This window comes from Bombus vancouverensis, chromosome 14 (genome assembly GCF_051014615.1).
Source record: "Bombus vancouverensis nearcticus chromosome 14, iyBomVanc1_principal, whole genome shotgun sequence".
NCBI lineage: Eukaryota > Metazoa > Arthropoda > Insecta > Hymenoptera > Apidae > Bombus > Bombus vancouverensis.
This window is the reverse complement of record NC_134924.1, coordinates 5,839,972-5,856,656: the sequence shown is the minus strand read 5'-3', so window position 1 is coordinate 5,856,656 and position 16,685 is coordinate 5,839,972. Positions and strand designations below refer to the sequence as shown.

The window sequence follows — 16,685 nt, the reverse complement described above, 5'->3', positions numbered from 1 at the left end:
GGCGAATTATTAAAACTATTAATCTCGTTGTTAGAAAGGATGTACGTATAGACTCTAAAACATCAAGTAATCATTCGCTAAGAGCATTACTGTGAACGTAAGATTTTTCCAGTTGCATGAAATCTTCAATTCCGGAGAATGCAGCGGAAGAATTAAATTTTAATAGTATCCTGTGCTAGCGTCAGTTGCATCGTAGTTTATGGTTGCGAAAAACTTACGGTATCAGGAAGAATGTTACACAATGTGATTTCATTGGCGAAAGTCTGCCAACGGATATATAAATAATATTAAAAATTTAGAAAACATTAGTGTGAATTAATAAAACTACCGTGTAAAGGTTCGTTCGATCTAATTTGCAATTTACGTTAGAGCCAGTGACGCTTCATCAAGGAATCCAATATACCTCGTTTGCATCCATCGAGTTAACAGACCGATCAATCGTTCGCAACGCAGCGTTCGTGAGAAATTTTCTACGTGGTAGAAATTGTTGAGAATTTGTTGGAATAAAAAGGATCACGGCGATAGCAGACGGCGTGTATTTACCGCTGAAAACATGGAGCAGCGTCGACTTAACTGTGAGGTCCTCATTGTCCGGCTCGGCCAATTAATGGCACGGTCCTCGACAGACCGAGCAATAAGAGGAAATAAAAATGCAATGAAAGCCTTTATTGACTATCATTGGTCGGCTACTGAATGCATTCGGTCTCGTTCACGAAAACGTTCCATTGTTCCTTTCGTTAAATACCCATGGAACGAGCGACGAAACTGGACCAATGGAAAAGAGAGAAGCTAGCGACTTACGAGCTGAGAAATACAGGCTGCGAATCGTTCGATCGTTCACCGTTAATTTTCATCGATCCGGAGACGATTAGCGCGTGAAATGGCGATCGATCGAACGTGCATTGTTTCGTGCTTCTTATCGGCGTTGGAAATTTCCTTAGCTGAATTAATTTCAAATCTTTCGCAACATCGAAGCATCGGATTCCTTTAATTTCAAACCTGAATCTTAGCGATACTTATGTATCACTTATAGATTTTGTGGATTTTTCGACTGTCTGAATTAGATGGTTAACAGTTCTAACGGAGTAAATGTGGGCAGTTTGTATGTTTTAAAAATACTTTTTAGCGGAAATATCACAAAACTAGCCCGAATCTCCATTCTCCAAGATGTCGACGAAGGTACAACAAAAGTTAATATTAGAGCGGCGAAAATATTTCTTATGCCTTTCTTTCTTAGATTTTATATCAATTTTGTTACATTCGATCGCGCTTCGATTTATAGCGTCTTCTTATTTTTACACAATATTTCCTCTTTATGATTTCTGACCTCCTTTCAATGCCTGGCCTTTACCAAAACCAGTTCGCCTGTATAATAAACTAGATAAATAGATGAATAATTCTAGTAGTATGGTGGTATAAATTTTTGCTAGATGAATATACGACCGATTGTTTCTGAATATATGACTGATTGTTTCCGATAAGGCACGTTGCGTGATGAACACGAATCTGTTTCTCTATGATCTAACAACGCGTGACAGTATTTAATGAGCAATCGAACGTGGAACGTGCCGTCACATCGTTCGTACGTGATTCTATACATCATATGAAGCCGCTGTTATCATAACTATTTTTATTTCATTATAGTGGGGGTGTTCATTGAACGAGCTCAGCTATTCCCGTTGGTTTCGCCTTTTTATCAGTTTCCAGTTAGCTTTCTGTGTACTCGCTAGTCTACGCGAATCAGTCAGATAAAAAGCAAAATGTCAACAGTGATTATGCAATAGTGTAAACGCTCGATTATCGAAAAACAATTCAATATCTTCTATATATATATAAAAGTTGCTGAAAGATTATCCAAGTTTATTAGATAACATTAGTCATTTTAAATCATAGTTGTTTTTCATCGCACACTCCTCTCTTTATCTTGTCATGTTGGACACTTGAACGCTATTTTATGCCGTAAGATTCGCTGTAGAAACTCCAATTTATAATAACAATGCTCTTCTATCTGATTGCAGGTACTTCAGCATGATATGATAGCAACGATCGAGGAGATCTGTCCCGCAAGATGAAGAATCCTTACGTCCTCGCGTGTTTCCTTCTGCTGCCCGCGGTGCTGGGGCTCACCCTGCAGGAGGACGACCTGGTGTTCGACGACGTCGGCGAAGAGACGACCAGCACCGCAGCCGCGGTTATCAGTCGTCGATTAGACGAGCACAGGACCAGCTGGTACGAGCCGAAGTACTTCCATGACGCAAAAAGGCATCAATTCGACAAGGTGCACAACGTTCCTCACGTCGTCGTACCAGTTGGACATGTGCTCAAGCTTAAAGTCCACAAGGAAGCTTTCAGTGGCCCTGAAGACTACTACGAGGTGAGAATTCTCTATTTATGTTTGCTTTAAATTTCAATATTTCGATAGTTGGGGATACCAGCTGCTGTCCTTATTAATTACGTTGGTAATTGTAATCGTTGTTATCTATGGGGTACACCAGATGCGAAGTAATCACGTTGCAATATTCGACAGAGGTAGAGTTTAATATTGACAATTTCGTACGCATACGCGTGTTAGTAACTTTTGTACCCTCGAGTTCTATTTTTATTTACTCGTTTATTTATTATAACTTTACAATTTGTCCAATCGAGATTAGGGAAATTCTTATGCGCCAGGTTGATTTACGTAACCCAGCTGGATACCGTCTTTAAGAGTCTTAAAGGGGTGTCCTGAATTAGAATGTTCTAAAACAGCGTCTTTTTGTGATTTTTTTTAGAAGGGAAAGAAAGAAATGAAGTTATTGAATTTTGAGGCATGGTTTTATATATATTTAACGAATACAAAAAAATTTTTTTTGAAGTAAAAAATTATAACAGATTTCTAAGCTTATTTCATGGGCTGCAGTTTTCAATCGGCGTGAAAGATCCACCTCGCAATTCTTGACCGAAACAAAGAACCAAAAAAGGATTAAATTATTATATATTTTTCTTCTCGATGAACTAAAAAAGTTCGTCAAAAAGTTTATTTAAATAATTGTTGTAGCACCTTAAAGTTTATTTTTTCTTTTTATAAAACACATTATTTCTTTAAACCCGCCAAAATTTTTAATTTCACACTATTTTCTGCCTTTTTTTTAGTTCATCAAAATATATAATAATTTAATCCTTTTTTTGGTTTCTCGTCCTCAAGAATTACGAGGTGGATCCCTCCCGCCGATTGAAAACTGCAGCCCACGAAATAGGCTTCGAAATCTGTTATAATTTCGTTCTTACTTTAAAAAAAAGATTTTTGTATTCGTTAAATATATATAAAACCATACCTCAAAATTCAATAACTTCATTTCTTTCTTTCCCTTCTAAAAAGCAATCACGAAACAACGCTGTTTTAGAACATTCTAATTCAGGACACCCCTTTAAAACGGATCTTGCTTTTTTCTTTTTAGGCTGACAAATCGGTAGGACGTTCCTTTCTCAGCTTTCTTGCAGTGGGAGAGCGTGTACGATTCCGCCGCTAACTGGTTAAAAATTGTGTTAGGAGCTTTTCATCGTGCTTTCTTTCCATATCTACTTGTTTCCTCTTGGTCCGTCGAAATTTTTAGATGTTTGCGTCAGTGCGAGTTTCTCAGATAACACGAGACAGAACGACTGTTCTCAGTACTTGTGACTAAAGCGATTAAAGTGACTCCAGCTTCTTAATGCGATTCATTGCAACCGATATTTCTCATATTGGTTTTACAATCGTTTCAATTCATTTCCCAAAAGTTGAGTTTAAATCTGCGACTAGTTAGCCAGTACGTTTGTCTTTTTGCTATACCTTTGTTTGTATACCTTTTACCATCGATGTCGTCAGTATTTTACTTATTTTGCTTGCGAGATAATCGCGTGATTTGTGCTGAGGTTTGCCTTTCTTTCTTTACCGACGACCAATTCCTTCATTTTTGCGATACTCGATTAAATCGTACGCGATGAAAAATACTTTCCACCACGTCGATAATGTTCATTTACCTCGAGATTTGTGACACTTTTGTCATATAATTTCCACGAAATGCAATAAAAATGATACCTTTCAAACTTTTTTTCCTCCGCCAACGTTATATTTACAAACGTTAAAAATACTCTGACCTTTACCAATAGACACATAAATCTGATGCACTGTAACCGTAGGGATTACACAGTGGCGTATTTAATCTTTGTTATTTACGAGTCATTTTGCGTTTAGCGAAACGTACCCCGCCGACAAAGTGCGTTAATTCTGGCTGCTTGCCAACGATCGTGAACTGAATCTTTCTTTTTCCAATCTCTTTACTCGTATTTAAAATACTTTTCTCGTACGTGACTTCGGTCACCAGAGAGGAGTTTTGTCTTGGAGTAGGTCACGTTGATTTTCCTGCTAGCATAAATTCGTCCGGATTTGTCTGTCGAAAAGTTGAAAGTATATTGTTTGTTGTTTCACTTAGAAGCCACGTTTAAAAAGTTTGCGCACTATCTTCGGTTTATTGTGGTTGGTATCGTGGTTTAATTTATCGTGACCCATTTCAAGCGAAGTGCACTATTAAACGAGGATATCAAACAGTGACATCATCCCCGCTGATGCTGCAACAGATGTGGGTGGCGCGTAATGCTTGTGTTACTTCAGTTGGTAGCGGACAGTGTTGTTTTCGCAAATCAGAAGCACACGTGGGCAGCAAACTATATTCTACGAAACGCAGGTTCAAGTAATAAGCCTCTGTCACGAGCATGATTTACGAGAATTTTTGATGCAGATCCAGGAAAATTTTCTCTTACCTTCTTGTAGATAAACATCTACGTAATAAGTAGGTAAAAAAGAAAAAAGAAAGGAAATGGTAAAAGAAATTATTCGACGAAGGATAACAACGATGAAAGAGAAACGGTTATCAACAAGACACTTGCGATTACTTTATTTAACTTTATTTTATTTTTTTTTAACTTTATTTTGGACATTTTTTTTACAAAATTGTTTTTCAAACTGATGAAATAATAATGTCGTCCTTTCAATATTCTCGGATCGTAAACTCGAATTCAGGATATTACGTGGATATCGATGGTAATTTCTTTCGCCTCGAGGAATTTTTCCCGGCTACGTTTCCTGAGACAGTGGAATTTTAACCGAATTTTTCGCAACTCTTCGATTCTATGGAATCATAGCGATCTCGGCACGTTAATGTAACTTCAGCTTGACCCACAACGTTGGTGCAACAAATAGTCGAACGCGTCTTAATTTGTCAAACGGAAAGGAGCCAGGAATTCCAGGGTTCCGTTTCGGGCAAATTCTGGATTGTCGCCAAATTTCATACCGCCATCCTACCGTACGTAGCTTCCCGTGTCTTTCCTTCACTTCCTTTTGTCGGCCATGCTAACGCCCCTAGGTATCTATATCCCTGATTCAATTTGCCGATAACACGGTTAGAAATTCGCAAGGTACGGCATTCATCGCCAGGAAACCAGATCCTACATTAGCATTTTATGTTCTTGAACGAGGGTCGAACCGACACTCGAGTACATTCTACGCAATTCTAACTGAATTTTTGAAGCGTTTTGGACTTGCGACAAATTTATTCGACCGAATGCTTACAGATTTATTGCCTATCGAATCGGTCAGAAGGATTTCTTGGCATTTTTTGTTTTTAAAATGAAACTTGAAATAACCCGGAACAAATTTATTAAGCAGCAATCGATGTGTGGTTTTGCTGCACGAACGTTCGCACGAACTATTCGTGTTTCGAAACGATAGCGACGATAGTGAAATGAAAATTCGATAATCCAAATGTAATCGCCAGCACCGCACGTCAGCCATATCTTCTCTTTCGTTTAGTAGGCCGTCGATAGGCATTTTATTCGTGCGATAAAATCGAACGAGCAACGACCCTCGACCGATGAACATACCCACGCGTTTCGAAGAAAGAATACCCAATGGCATGGATGAAAATAAAAACCACATCTGCGACGCCTTTTTGTTTTTGTTCGCACGTTATTTGCGGCGACGACGATGAAATTTCGCGACACTACAGTCACAGTCCATATAAATTCGCCAATTTCTTATGAAAACGTTCCCTATCTTCGTGCGATTTATTTCATTTGATCGAGGAATCTAAATACGTATTTTTCGTCGTACGGATTTTCGTCCTCCGGATTTTCTCTTCTGACTGGTTCTTTCGCCAGCGATTTTCACTCGCCGACCCATGGAATTTGCATACGTTACGCAATTATATTTCCTTCGCTTGCTTGACACACAGTTACGAAAGCAATATGCGAGTTGCTTTTAGCGCGAGAGGTAGAAAGATAGAATCGTTTACTCTGTTCTCGAGTCTGTTAATCGACGTTTACTATAATTATCACGCAAGCAAAAATCTGACGAGATGTCAAATGCCTGTGAAGCGCGTAAGTGAAATTGGACATTCGGATACGGACGATGGAGTGACTGACCTGAAACCAAACTCAACTAAACCCATCCAATTTCCCTTTGCCAGAAAGACACACATTACCAACTAGCAACTTACACAATTCTATTCGCGCGTTCGCTACTATGATAATTACCTGTACCTGACAGTGGAATTGACGCCAGGCCATGAAAGGTCATCGATTGAGCAGCAAACTTAGAATAAGCAAAAAAATGCACCTCTGCGAATTCCATAAAATTTCTATTAAAAACCACGCCTTGATCATTTCGATTACTCTGGTAGTTTTGGTATTAAATAATTCGTTTTATTTAACACATCGTCGACCGGCAATTTTACTGAGAATTTATCCCATGTCACCGGCTATTATTTCGTAATTGGATGTGGAAGTAAAACGATGTAAATAAACTTTAATAAATTATTGAGATATGTGTAATTTTGTGTGCTACACACACACGTAGTGACACACGTATGTGAGTATGAGTGTATGGAAGTATGCGTGTGCACAGCGTCTCGAAAAACAGATGAATGCAACTGGTACGTTCGTAGTGTGATATAGAAGATGGTGAGACAAAGAGTGCTGAGACGCGTGCAAATGTACAGGGTGGTTGGTAACTGGTGGTACAAATGGAAAGGGGGTGATTCTACGCGAAAAGAGAAGTCGAAAATATAGAATAAAAATTTTTTTTAATTTTTCCATCGAGACAACGATCTACAGTGAGATTCGTTAAAACGTACCGCACGCGTACCGAGCGAAGATTCAAAGTCGATTTTCTCGAAAACGAAGCCTCAAACGAAAAATTTTTATTCTATCTTTTCGACTTCTTTTTTCGCGTAGAATCGCCCCCTTTCCGCTTGTACCACCAGTCATCAAACACCCTGTATAATAGTAAGGTATGTGCACACTTCTAACTTCGATTATACGATTATAAAGCAGCATTTACGATTATTTTCTAAGGTGTGTTTATAATAATATTCGTAGATCAGCCCTCGAAGATGTGGATGCAAACACAGTGCACCGTTAGATGCAAGATTTGTTCTCATTTTTTTTTTATTGATGTTCTAATAAAAATGTTTAATCGTTCAATGGGGCACTTTTTGTTTCAAAGTATCTTCTATTTATCGATTATATTCAAAATGCCCTGACTGTCAATTTTCATATAATTTTTACAATTGTAAGTAGTTCAAGCGTTCCGGTCACCAATGACCATCGTGTGGCGTCACAGGAGAAACCGTGGCGGGTCATATATGACCCAACGTGGCAGTCAAAGTGTTAAATAAATCTGAAACTATTTTGATATAATTTCTAAGTATAATTTAGCCGTTCGTTTACTTTTATGTCCACGATTAAGATGCACAATTCTCAACATAAATTTTTTTATTAGTCAACTTTTAATATTTCACTGGGACTATCAGATAAAATATCAGATAAAACAGCTTGTAATTCATTGAAAGATTCTTCATGGGTACGTTCCGTCATCGTTGAAATTTTATTTACAACAAAGGACGCTACTTAGAAGCGACTCGTGGCCAGTCGGCAACGTTTGGCCATGAAAACACGAATTAACTAGTGACCGGTCAACAATATGTTAATATCAAACGATTGAGAAAGAAACAGATACATTAAGCAATTTTTATATGTTGTAAAAACAGTTGTTCGACCCTAACGGAAAACTGCTACGATGGTTGTATTGGGACGACGCGGCGTCGACTGTGATGGGCGTCCCGACCAAGAAGGACGTGGGCAGACGCGTTTTAAGCGTAAAAGTGATGCCAAAGCACGATGTAAGTGAAACGAAGGACCTGTTCGTCGTGCAAGTGGTGCCGGAGAAACACGAGGAATTGAAGCACAGAGACGGAAAGGTGAGTTCCTTATATTTGAGCAAAAGTTCTCGAGCACCGTTGCCAGGCCCTATCGTTAACGATGAAAGCGTTCTATTGGCAACGATTCAACTAGCTCCTGGCCGAACAACAGGTACTACTAGCCTGCCACTATCAGAATTAATCGTAGGATCTCGCAACCTGTTGGCCAACTTGCTAACTTTTTCCACTAACCGTGTGAATCGTTTCGTTTTGAACAGTAACTGTTATTCTTTTTTCAAATACGAAAGATCTCGTTGAAAATCGATCGAACAGAATTACGCGTGAGTCGTAGTCGCGTCAGCGAAGGAATAAAAATCGTGGAAACAAACGAAACTTTTAGGATCCAACGATATCGATCGAACAGTATATCAAACTATAATTGGAAATTATCCTAACAGGTAAATTTGCTGCTTCGGAACATTTGTATTAGCTTGTTCGAAAAGTTTCTTTCGTTTTATGAGCAAATAATAGACGCACAAGGTTTTTTTGTTTTATATTATTTTGTCGAATTACGTACGATGCATTTTGTTCTGTTGAGACAAACATCGCGACATTTCGCAGACTTGGTTTCACATTTGTATGAAGCTGCACTGTTGTAAAAGACATATTTGCAAAAGAAAGACACTTTTCGGACAAGCTAATATCTTCAAATCTCATTGTATAGAACTATAATTTTGTAAAAATCCTCGGTGCTTGATTGTTTCACCTTAGAACGATCAATCAGGTCATCTTCGCTTGAATCCGTCAAAATTCCTATTTTCTAAACATCATTGTCCAATGTCTTGTCTAAAATAATAATAAATCGTTCTTAAGTTTAGTCGAGTAGAAGAAAAATGTGAAATGAAACTGTGATATTTCCAGTGTTAAAAAACTCACGTTTCTTTAAACCTATTATCCATTTGAGCGAACGAGCAGATCATTCAGGTTGGCCAGAGCACGCTCGTTTGTTGCTAAACTCGGCGCGTCCAGCCGAAGCTGTTAATGAAGCGGTAAATCAATTAGCGCGTTAATCGGTTTCGTCGGCCGATCGAGCAACAAGCATATCGGGGTTTGACTTTTGCGCGACGCGTCGATCGTTTTAATCGGATCCAGCCGATTTTCGGTATCTAGATAATTAATTGGTCGCAATGCCGTGCTCGTTAAATCGTTCGACGAAATTATCACGTTTATCCTTCGCTACGAGACTGTGGCCGCTTACCTGGATCACTCACGTCCACGGAAACATCGCCATTTTTGAACCGTTTAGCGTCGATTAATTAATCGGGTAAACTGGATTTCACCCCTCAACGCACGCGTACGTGCGCGATCTCTCGACCCTGGCCGCTTGCAAACGGGAAATTCCATTTGCTACCGTTTGCCTGCCGTTTCCAATTATTCGATTTTTACCAGAGAAACAGCAACCTTGTGCGACGTGCTCGGCAAATTATATTGTATATTTTATTTATAACACTAAGCGGTTGAAACACGCAAATCTCTACCTTGGCTTCTATTTTCTCTCTCTCTCTCTCTTTTTATCGTGTTCGTAAAAACGCGAATTTGCGTGAAAATCCGCAGTCCATTCGTTACGTTATCTGGCACAAACACAATCCATTCTGCTCTAAATTAATTCTCTGCTACTTGATAAGAATTATCAACCCTTATCAATTATACCTCACCCTTGACCATTTTATTTCGTTTTACCATATAACGCGTCCCATGATGAAGATAGCGAAATCTAATAAAACTCCTACAAGACGGTAAGAAAAATCCAACCGATCTTCTAGACAAATTTTCTGAATCGAGAGAACCCGGGATAGAAGGGTGGAATTCGTTCTACTCGCGCGCAGTGGTGGAGCAAAAGATCGCCGCACGTCGTGCGATTGCATCGGTACGCCACGTTTAAATCTCGCCGAGAAATTAGTCTGGTAGACGTTGTTGATTGATGCCAATTGATAGTCCTGCGTATTGTGCGTCATCGCGGCTGAGTATCGTTTGGATGGTCGGCCTTAATTCCTCGCATTTCGCACACTGACACCGTTCGCTTCTGCCTCCAGTCAGCCAACTGAAATGGGACGTCTCTCTGATTTTAGACACACTGCAACGAAGGGGAGGAACAGACGCTGCTGACGATACTGCTGGATGCCAGGTTCGACAACCTCTCGCCGGTTACACGAGTCAACACCATCGAGAACCTCGCAGGATTTCTGGGACTGCACGTGGTACGATAGCGTTACGCGTATATGCACAATCCTCGTAGCTTTAGTCGAGAAGAAGAAGAAGGTCGAGGAAAGATTGAAACTCGATTTCCACGCGACCGACGAACCAAAATTTCTGACCAGATTTCTAGAAATTCCAACGCGTTCCGTCGAGCGTGCGTCTCTGCTGACGTTTCGAACGATTAAAAAGATCGAGACAAGTTGAGATAAAAAGGCCGAAGAGCACCACTTTTCAGCAATTCGAGCGAACCGACAGGAAGAACTAACTTAACTAACAAACTAACTCCCTTAATCCAAAAGAAGCTGCCCTTATATACTCCTGTCCCCACTTCTTTGTTTTTAAGGAGAGCCATATAATCATTTCATACCTCGGTCAGGTACATGTCCCTCCCGTGACCGTGGCTGCGTCTAGTGACCCGCTATGTCACTTCGAGCCCAAACCCATCGTCATAAAGTCAGATCGGAACATTAAGACTATTTCTTATTTTTATTGCTTAAGGGCGGCTATAGTGCGAGTCTGGACTAGGGTATTGGGGTTTTTTCTAACATTCATATAGATCATTCTAATTCATTAAGAAACCGGAATTAGGCAGAAGTTTTAATCGAGCAAATATGAGAAATCGCGGAGCTATCCTAATGCGCGAAGCAACGCTCGTGGCGAAGAATATTTGATAAAGTTTGCCAGGAGAAGCTTCTTTATGAGAAGGGAAACTTTATGACGTTACACCGGCCAGTGCAACGTTGTGAAATAGAAGATGCATCGCGAGCTCGACATAATACAGAAAATATTCAAGTTTTAAAGCATCCTCGGCGAAGAGGTTCCGTCGAGCATAAATTGGACGCCTTTGAGCAGGCCGCCATTTTTTTCTCACCGCGCGTCTCGGGAATTCTTAATTAATTTAATCACCGCGAAAAACAAAGAAACACGTTACTCTTTATATACGTAGACCTGCGCTCGTTGCGCATGTTTCTACGCGGGTCAGACTGTTCCCTCCTCATTTCCGTCCTGCTATTATCTCTACAATATATTTTTACTGCTGTTGGAGACAACAACGTCCAATTTTTCTCTCCGGTATTTTACATTGCCTGGTATCGCTTGAACGAATGAGATTTGCAGCTTTTATGACTGCGCGCTGAGAAACTGCAGTTAGGTGCAATATGAAGAACGCAGATAGCATTTTCCACGAGGCAAAAACAGGTAGAGCGGCGGAGTGTGCGATAGTCCACGCGCTAGAGATTAGATCGTATTTAGTTTTTTCGTACATTTTACAATCTCCGCGGTTGTTCCCATTTTCTGGATGAATCTTGTTATCGTAACAAGTATCATAATATTAGATCATCCCATAAGTTCGTGCCGACTTTTGTGTATACACTTCATGTGTCGATTTATAAACATACGGCGATAAGGGACCAATGCACTTGAGCTTAGCTGATCGAGAACAGGCTAGAGCAGATTTTCGTGGGTATAAGATCGTAATATAGCGAACACAGTGACTTCTAACAGTAAAAAATCGTGAGTGAAATGCGTATCCATTTTCGACATCTCGTGTTATATGAATTTCGGAAGGGAAGTTCTGTAACAATTGCCACGAAAACCATATGTGCTGTTTACGGAGAAAATGCGCTTTCATCTCGCACCTGTAGGAAGTGGTTCCAACGTTTTAGAGCTGGGAATTTCTGTTTAGAAGACGAGGAACGCTCCGGGCGTCCTCCTCGGACAGACGAAGATAAAATTCGGGATCTTGTTGAAAAATCACGAAGTTTGACAGCTCGAGAGATGTCAAATGTTCTGAAAATACCTAAGACAACGATTCATAGGTGTTTAAAAAAAATAACATATGTAACCGCTCGAAAAACGGCACAAACTTATGGGGTGACCTAATATTTATACAGGGTGGTTGGTAACTGGTGGTACAAATGGAAAGGGGGTGATTCTACGCGAAAAAAGAAGTCGAAAATATAGAATAAAAATTTTTTTTAATTTTTCCATCGAGACAACGATCTACAGTGAGATCCGTTAAAACGTACCGCACGCGTACCGAGCGAAAATTCAAAGTCGATTTTCTCGAAAACAGAGCCTCAAGCGAAAAATTTTTATTCTATATTTTCGACTTCTTTTTTCGCGTAGAATCACCCCCTTTCCGCTTGTACCACCAGTTACCAACCACCATGTATAAAATTGTATACTGTATTTTTCCACTGTATTTTTCTCTGTACATAATACGATCCACTCGACTGTGTACACTTTCGTCGTTTAACCCTACCAATCGAAGAAATCGAATAATCGCGATCAACTATATTTATAGAATCATAGCTTTCTGCATATCGAAGTGGAAATATTTCGGAAACGTCGCAAGAGATCTCGAAACGAGTCGCGCCGCTTAAATCACGGGAAATTGCATCGTCGGAGAAATTCATTTCATCGGAATAATCAAATCGATTACGTGAATTCAATCTTCAGCCATTGAGGATGATTTAATTGCATCCCGTGGAATTTTTGCCCTGGCCGGGTCGCGACGAACAAAAATCTATTTTCCGTGCGATTAGAGTGCTCGACGTAATCGAAATCGGGATGCGCCGACATCTCCCTCGTTATTTGCGCTGTCTACTATCGGCAAAAAAATTCGCCTCTTTTATTCATTTGTGACGTTTCGTTCATCCTCGATTCGAATTTCAGAGCGCGTTTTCGATGCATCCGCAAAACGCCAAGGAAAGTTTCAACGATGATTCTACCGTGATCCTCAGCGGATCAGGAAACGTGAAACACCGGAAAGAGAAACACCTCACGGCGGTCCAGTGGCAGGTGAGACCTTTTGATTGAAATTTTTACTTCCCTCGTAGTCTTCTTACTTTCGTCAGTTTGCAACGGTCCGCGTTCGAATCTCATTCAAAGACCATTATTTCTTTTTTTCTGTGCTGTACCACTTCACAGTTCTTTAAAGAAAGAATAGCAAAGGATATTGACAACGATCAAAGCTAACATTCCACGTTCGAATTTTATTAAAAGGTCGGTTGCGACGGTCATTTATGGAGGCACCAGACAGATTTAGTGAAACATCTGCGGGAACAAGCGAAGGATGGTACCCTGGCGGAAGTGATGCAACTTCCGGTCCTGCTATGGCGCGTGAAGACGGAGTCGAGCTTGTTGTTGAGAAGCAGAAGGGAAAGCGGTTCTGGGCATTACGGTAACGCGGACTACGAAAGTTACGATGATTATGACATCGAATACGATAGCGAGGATGACGAAGACGGTGAGGATGGCGAGGACGGTGAGGATGGCGATGACTCGCAAGTATCGCCAACTTTCATGCCGGACACGAATTCACCTAGAGCGAATCTGCCCGAACATCCACACAGGCATCACCATGGAGAAGAACCTATCGATTGGAATGTATGTTGTATTCATACGACGGAGAATAATTAGAGATATTTTAGTTTTATGGAAAATTAACGGAACTTATGCGTGTCTTAGACCGAAGAGGATATCGATGAGGAGGAGATTCCAGTCGTGAATCAACCAAATGTAGTGGAGAGTGCATTGAATAGAACCACTACGGACACCACGTCGACCGTAAGTATCGGATTGAAGCCAATCGAATCGTGTGATAAATTTGAAATTTGTCACCGATTCTTCTCTTAAACTAGAAGAAACGTTAAAAAAGAAAATAGCAAAAGAACATCGCTATATAACTGGCTTTCGTTAAAAATTCTTATGTCTCTGTCCTTCATTCGCCACGCCAATCGCTTAAGGGAATCGTTGCGCTTAAAATATTTTAGTCTAGCTGTGGGTACTGCGTGTTCAATGCCGACTTATGCCATTTTCTATGCCGTTTAGGCGGTATCGATCGATGTATAGGATGCGCTGTAATGCGAAGTAACTTTGTTGAAATGGATACGAAAGCCTGAGTGTGTGTGTGTGTGTGTGTGTGTGTGTGTGTGTGTGTGTGTGTGAGAGAGAGAAGAGCACATATATATATTATTTTTTCTTTCTTTATAGTCCTTTTTTTTGTATACATCTTCTTCGCTCCCTTCGTAATGTAACTAACCAAGTTTTTCGTGCCGTACATCGCATCTACTAACGATTTCGCAGACAACAACCACTGAACTTACATCACCACCATCAACAACTCCAACAACCACCACCACGACGACCACTTCAACTACTTCGACAACAACAACAACCACCCAACAACCACCCTCGTCAACGGCCAATACAACAACTAGCACAACAACGAGTACAACAATAGCAGATACAACAACAGCAAGCATCATGCCGACCATCATTGTCCCATCGACCGAGACACCGGAGAAATCGGAGAGCACCGAAGAGACAACGAAGAACACCAGATACACGGAGACCGAATCTCTAAACGTGTCATCTGTCACTATACCAGAACTCACCACCATCCCTCCTTCGGTAATCGTTCCTCATTCTAGTACCACAACAATGGGAACCACACCTACCACCGTTGTTGTCGAAAGGACGGAACCGGACGTCACCAATGGTACCGTTAATGTTACCACGGAAGAGGTAATGCTTCAATGCTTCAAGCTTTCGTTTGTACGATAGTTCATGCTACGCGTAGAGTCCGTTCACGTTAGTCTGTCGCTTTAGTATGCCAAACGATAGGTCGTTGTGTATCACATAGCCCACCTAAAGCCATCTTCTGCCTTATAAACGATGCGCGACGAGGATCGTAGCGTGGATATCCTTCGCTCATTGTCGTTTGTCACAAAGCTGCATAGATGCTGGCGGGAAAGTTAAGCGCAGCTTAGAAGTGTAATTTAATACAGCGTCGTGCACAGGCGTGTCACTTTAGAGTAAGCTGCGCCGAGTAATAATTCATACGAGTAAAGCAAGCGTGCTAACTCCACGGGAAGGGAGCATTGTCCATGAGAAACTGGCCAAAACCAAGGTTTCTTGTTTGCATTTGCATCTCGAAATTGTGGTGGAAAAGATAATTCGCACGATCTTCTCGCAGCATTCATTAATTACCATAATTAATTTGTCCCTTTCTTTATTATTCACGATGTCTTCATACATCGAGATTCGACGATTTGACCGCTTGTTGCCCAATATTAAAGCATCCTTTTTCTGCCTTTAGCCGACGGAACAATCGTCAATGTCTTCGACGAAACAGCCCATTACTCTGTTACCAATACCTGCAAACACCACCACCACAACCACAACCACCGCACTGGTCACAAATATCACTACAACACCCACAACAACAACGACACAGATGAGAATCACACCGATCACTACAACTACAACCACCACCACTACCACCACTACTACTACCATGGCTCCAACCACTGCTAGTACAACCACTACCACGACCACTACCACTCCAGCACCGACCAGCGCTGCCACGGAACCACCTAGGGTTACCACGGAAACCATACTGTACGGAGTTCGCAACTTCCCGCCCAAACAAGATAGGAGACTGAAGAAGATACCGGTTACGGCTGGAAAACCATTGAGCTATGTTATACCTGCTAATACGTTCAGCGATCTGGAGGACGGAGATACCAGAAACCTGAAGCTGAGTTTGTATCTGCAGGGTGCACCGTTGAAACCCAGCCACTGGCTACAATTCAATCAAAGGACGCAGGAGGTTTATGGATTGTAAGCATTAGTTGTCAAGAAACGATTACAAAGTGGTGTATTATATGTGAACTATGTTCAACAGTGAAATATCCTGTATATAAAGAATTTACTTTTTAATTAATCATTATCGCGCAGGCCACTGGAGAACGATATTTCTACCTGGACCTACGAATTGGTAGCTGGCGATAGCGAGGGATTAAATGTGACAGATCGACTCGACATTCACGTGCAGCAGCACAAGCTCAGTCGCAGTGTGAACCATGAATTCAGTATTTATTTAAGGATCGATAAGCGCACTGAGTTTCCTACAGACGTTGACTGGGAGCTAAAGGTATTCATCTGTTATAATAGAGCCTATACTAGTGCGTTCAATTGTTGTCGGTTTATAGGTAATTCGAGGAATAGCCGAATTGTATGGAGATAGCGATACCAGGCATATCACCGTTAGAGCTGTTGATATCGATCGCGACCAAGCAATTTTCACTTGGACCAATGATAGTTTACCTAGAAGCAGCGAGTGCCCTAAAGAATATATCGACGATCTTATGCATGTAATTATGGTTTTAATGTCTCGTTATTTTTTCAGATGCGTATTAAAAAGACTGT

General features: G+C 40.8%; 1 protein-coding gene across 6 annotated transcripts in view; it reads left to right on the top strand.

Moving 5' to 3' along the window:
- The window catches only part of LOC117157504 (uncharacterized), a 109,166-nt gene that overhangs the window by 87,153 nt on the left and 5,328 nt on the right, over window positions 1-16,685 (top strand). For 4 of the 6 annotated variants that reach the window (XM_033335546.2, XM_033335544.2, XM_076624001.1 and 1 more), the window contains 10 exons: window positions 2,019-2,374; window positions 8,064-8,273; window positions 10,343-10,471; window positions 13,146-13,271; window positions 13,476-13,859; window positions 13,941-14,039; window positions 14,559-14,999; window positions 15,574-16,097; window positions 16,215-16,410; window positions 16,469-16,630. In XM_033335546.2, the coding sequence (XP_033191437.2) occupies window positions 2,069-2,374; window positions 8,064-8,273; window positions 10,343-10,471; window positions 13,146-13,271; window positions 13,476-13,859; window positions 13,941-14,039; window positions 14,559-14,999; window positions 15,574-16,097; window positions 16,215-16,410; window positions 16,469-16,630 (2,577 nt within the window). In that variant the 5' untranslated portion in view covers window positions 2,019-2,068. Of the gene's footprint in view, window positions 1-1,765; window positions 1,786-2,018; window positions 2,375-8,063; window positions 8,274-10,342; window positions 10,472-13,145; window positions 13,272-13,475; window positions 13,860-13,940; window positions 14,040-14,558; window positions 15,000-15,573; window positions 16,098-16,214; window positions 16,411-16,468; window positions 16,631-16,685 lie in introns of those variants that run through there. The other 2 variants (XM_033335548.2, XM_033335549.2) reach the window with 2 other exon arrangements.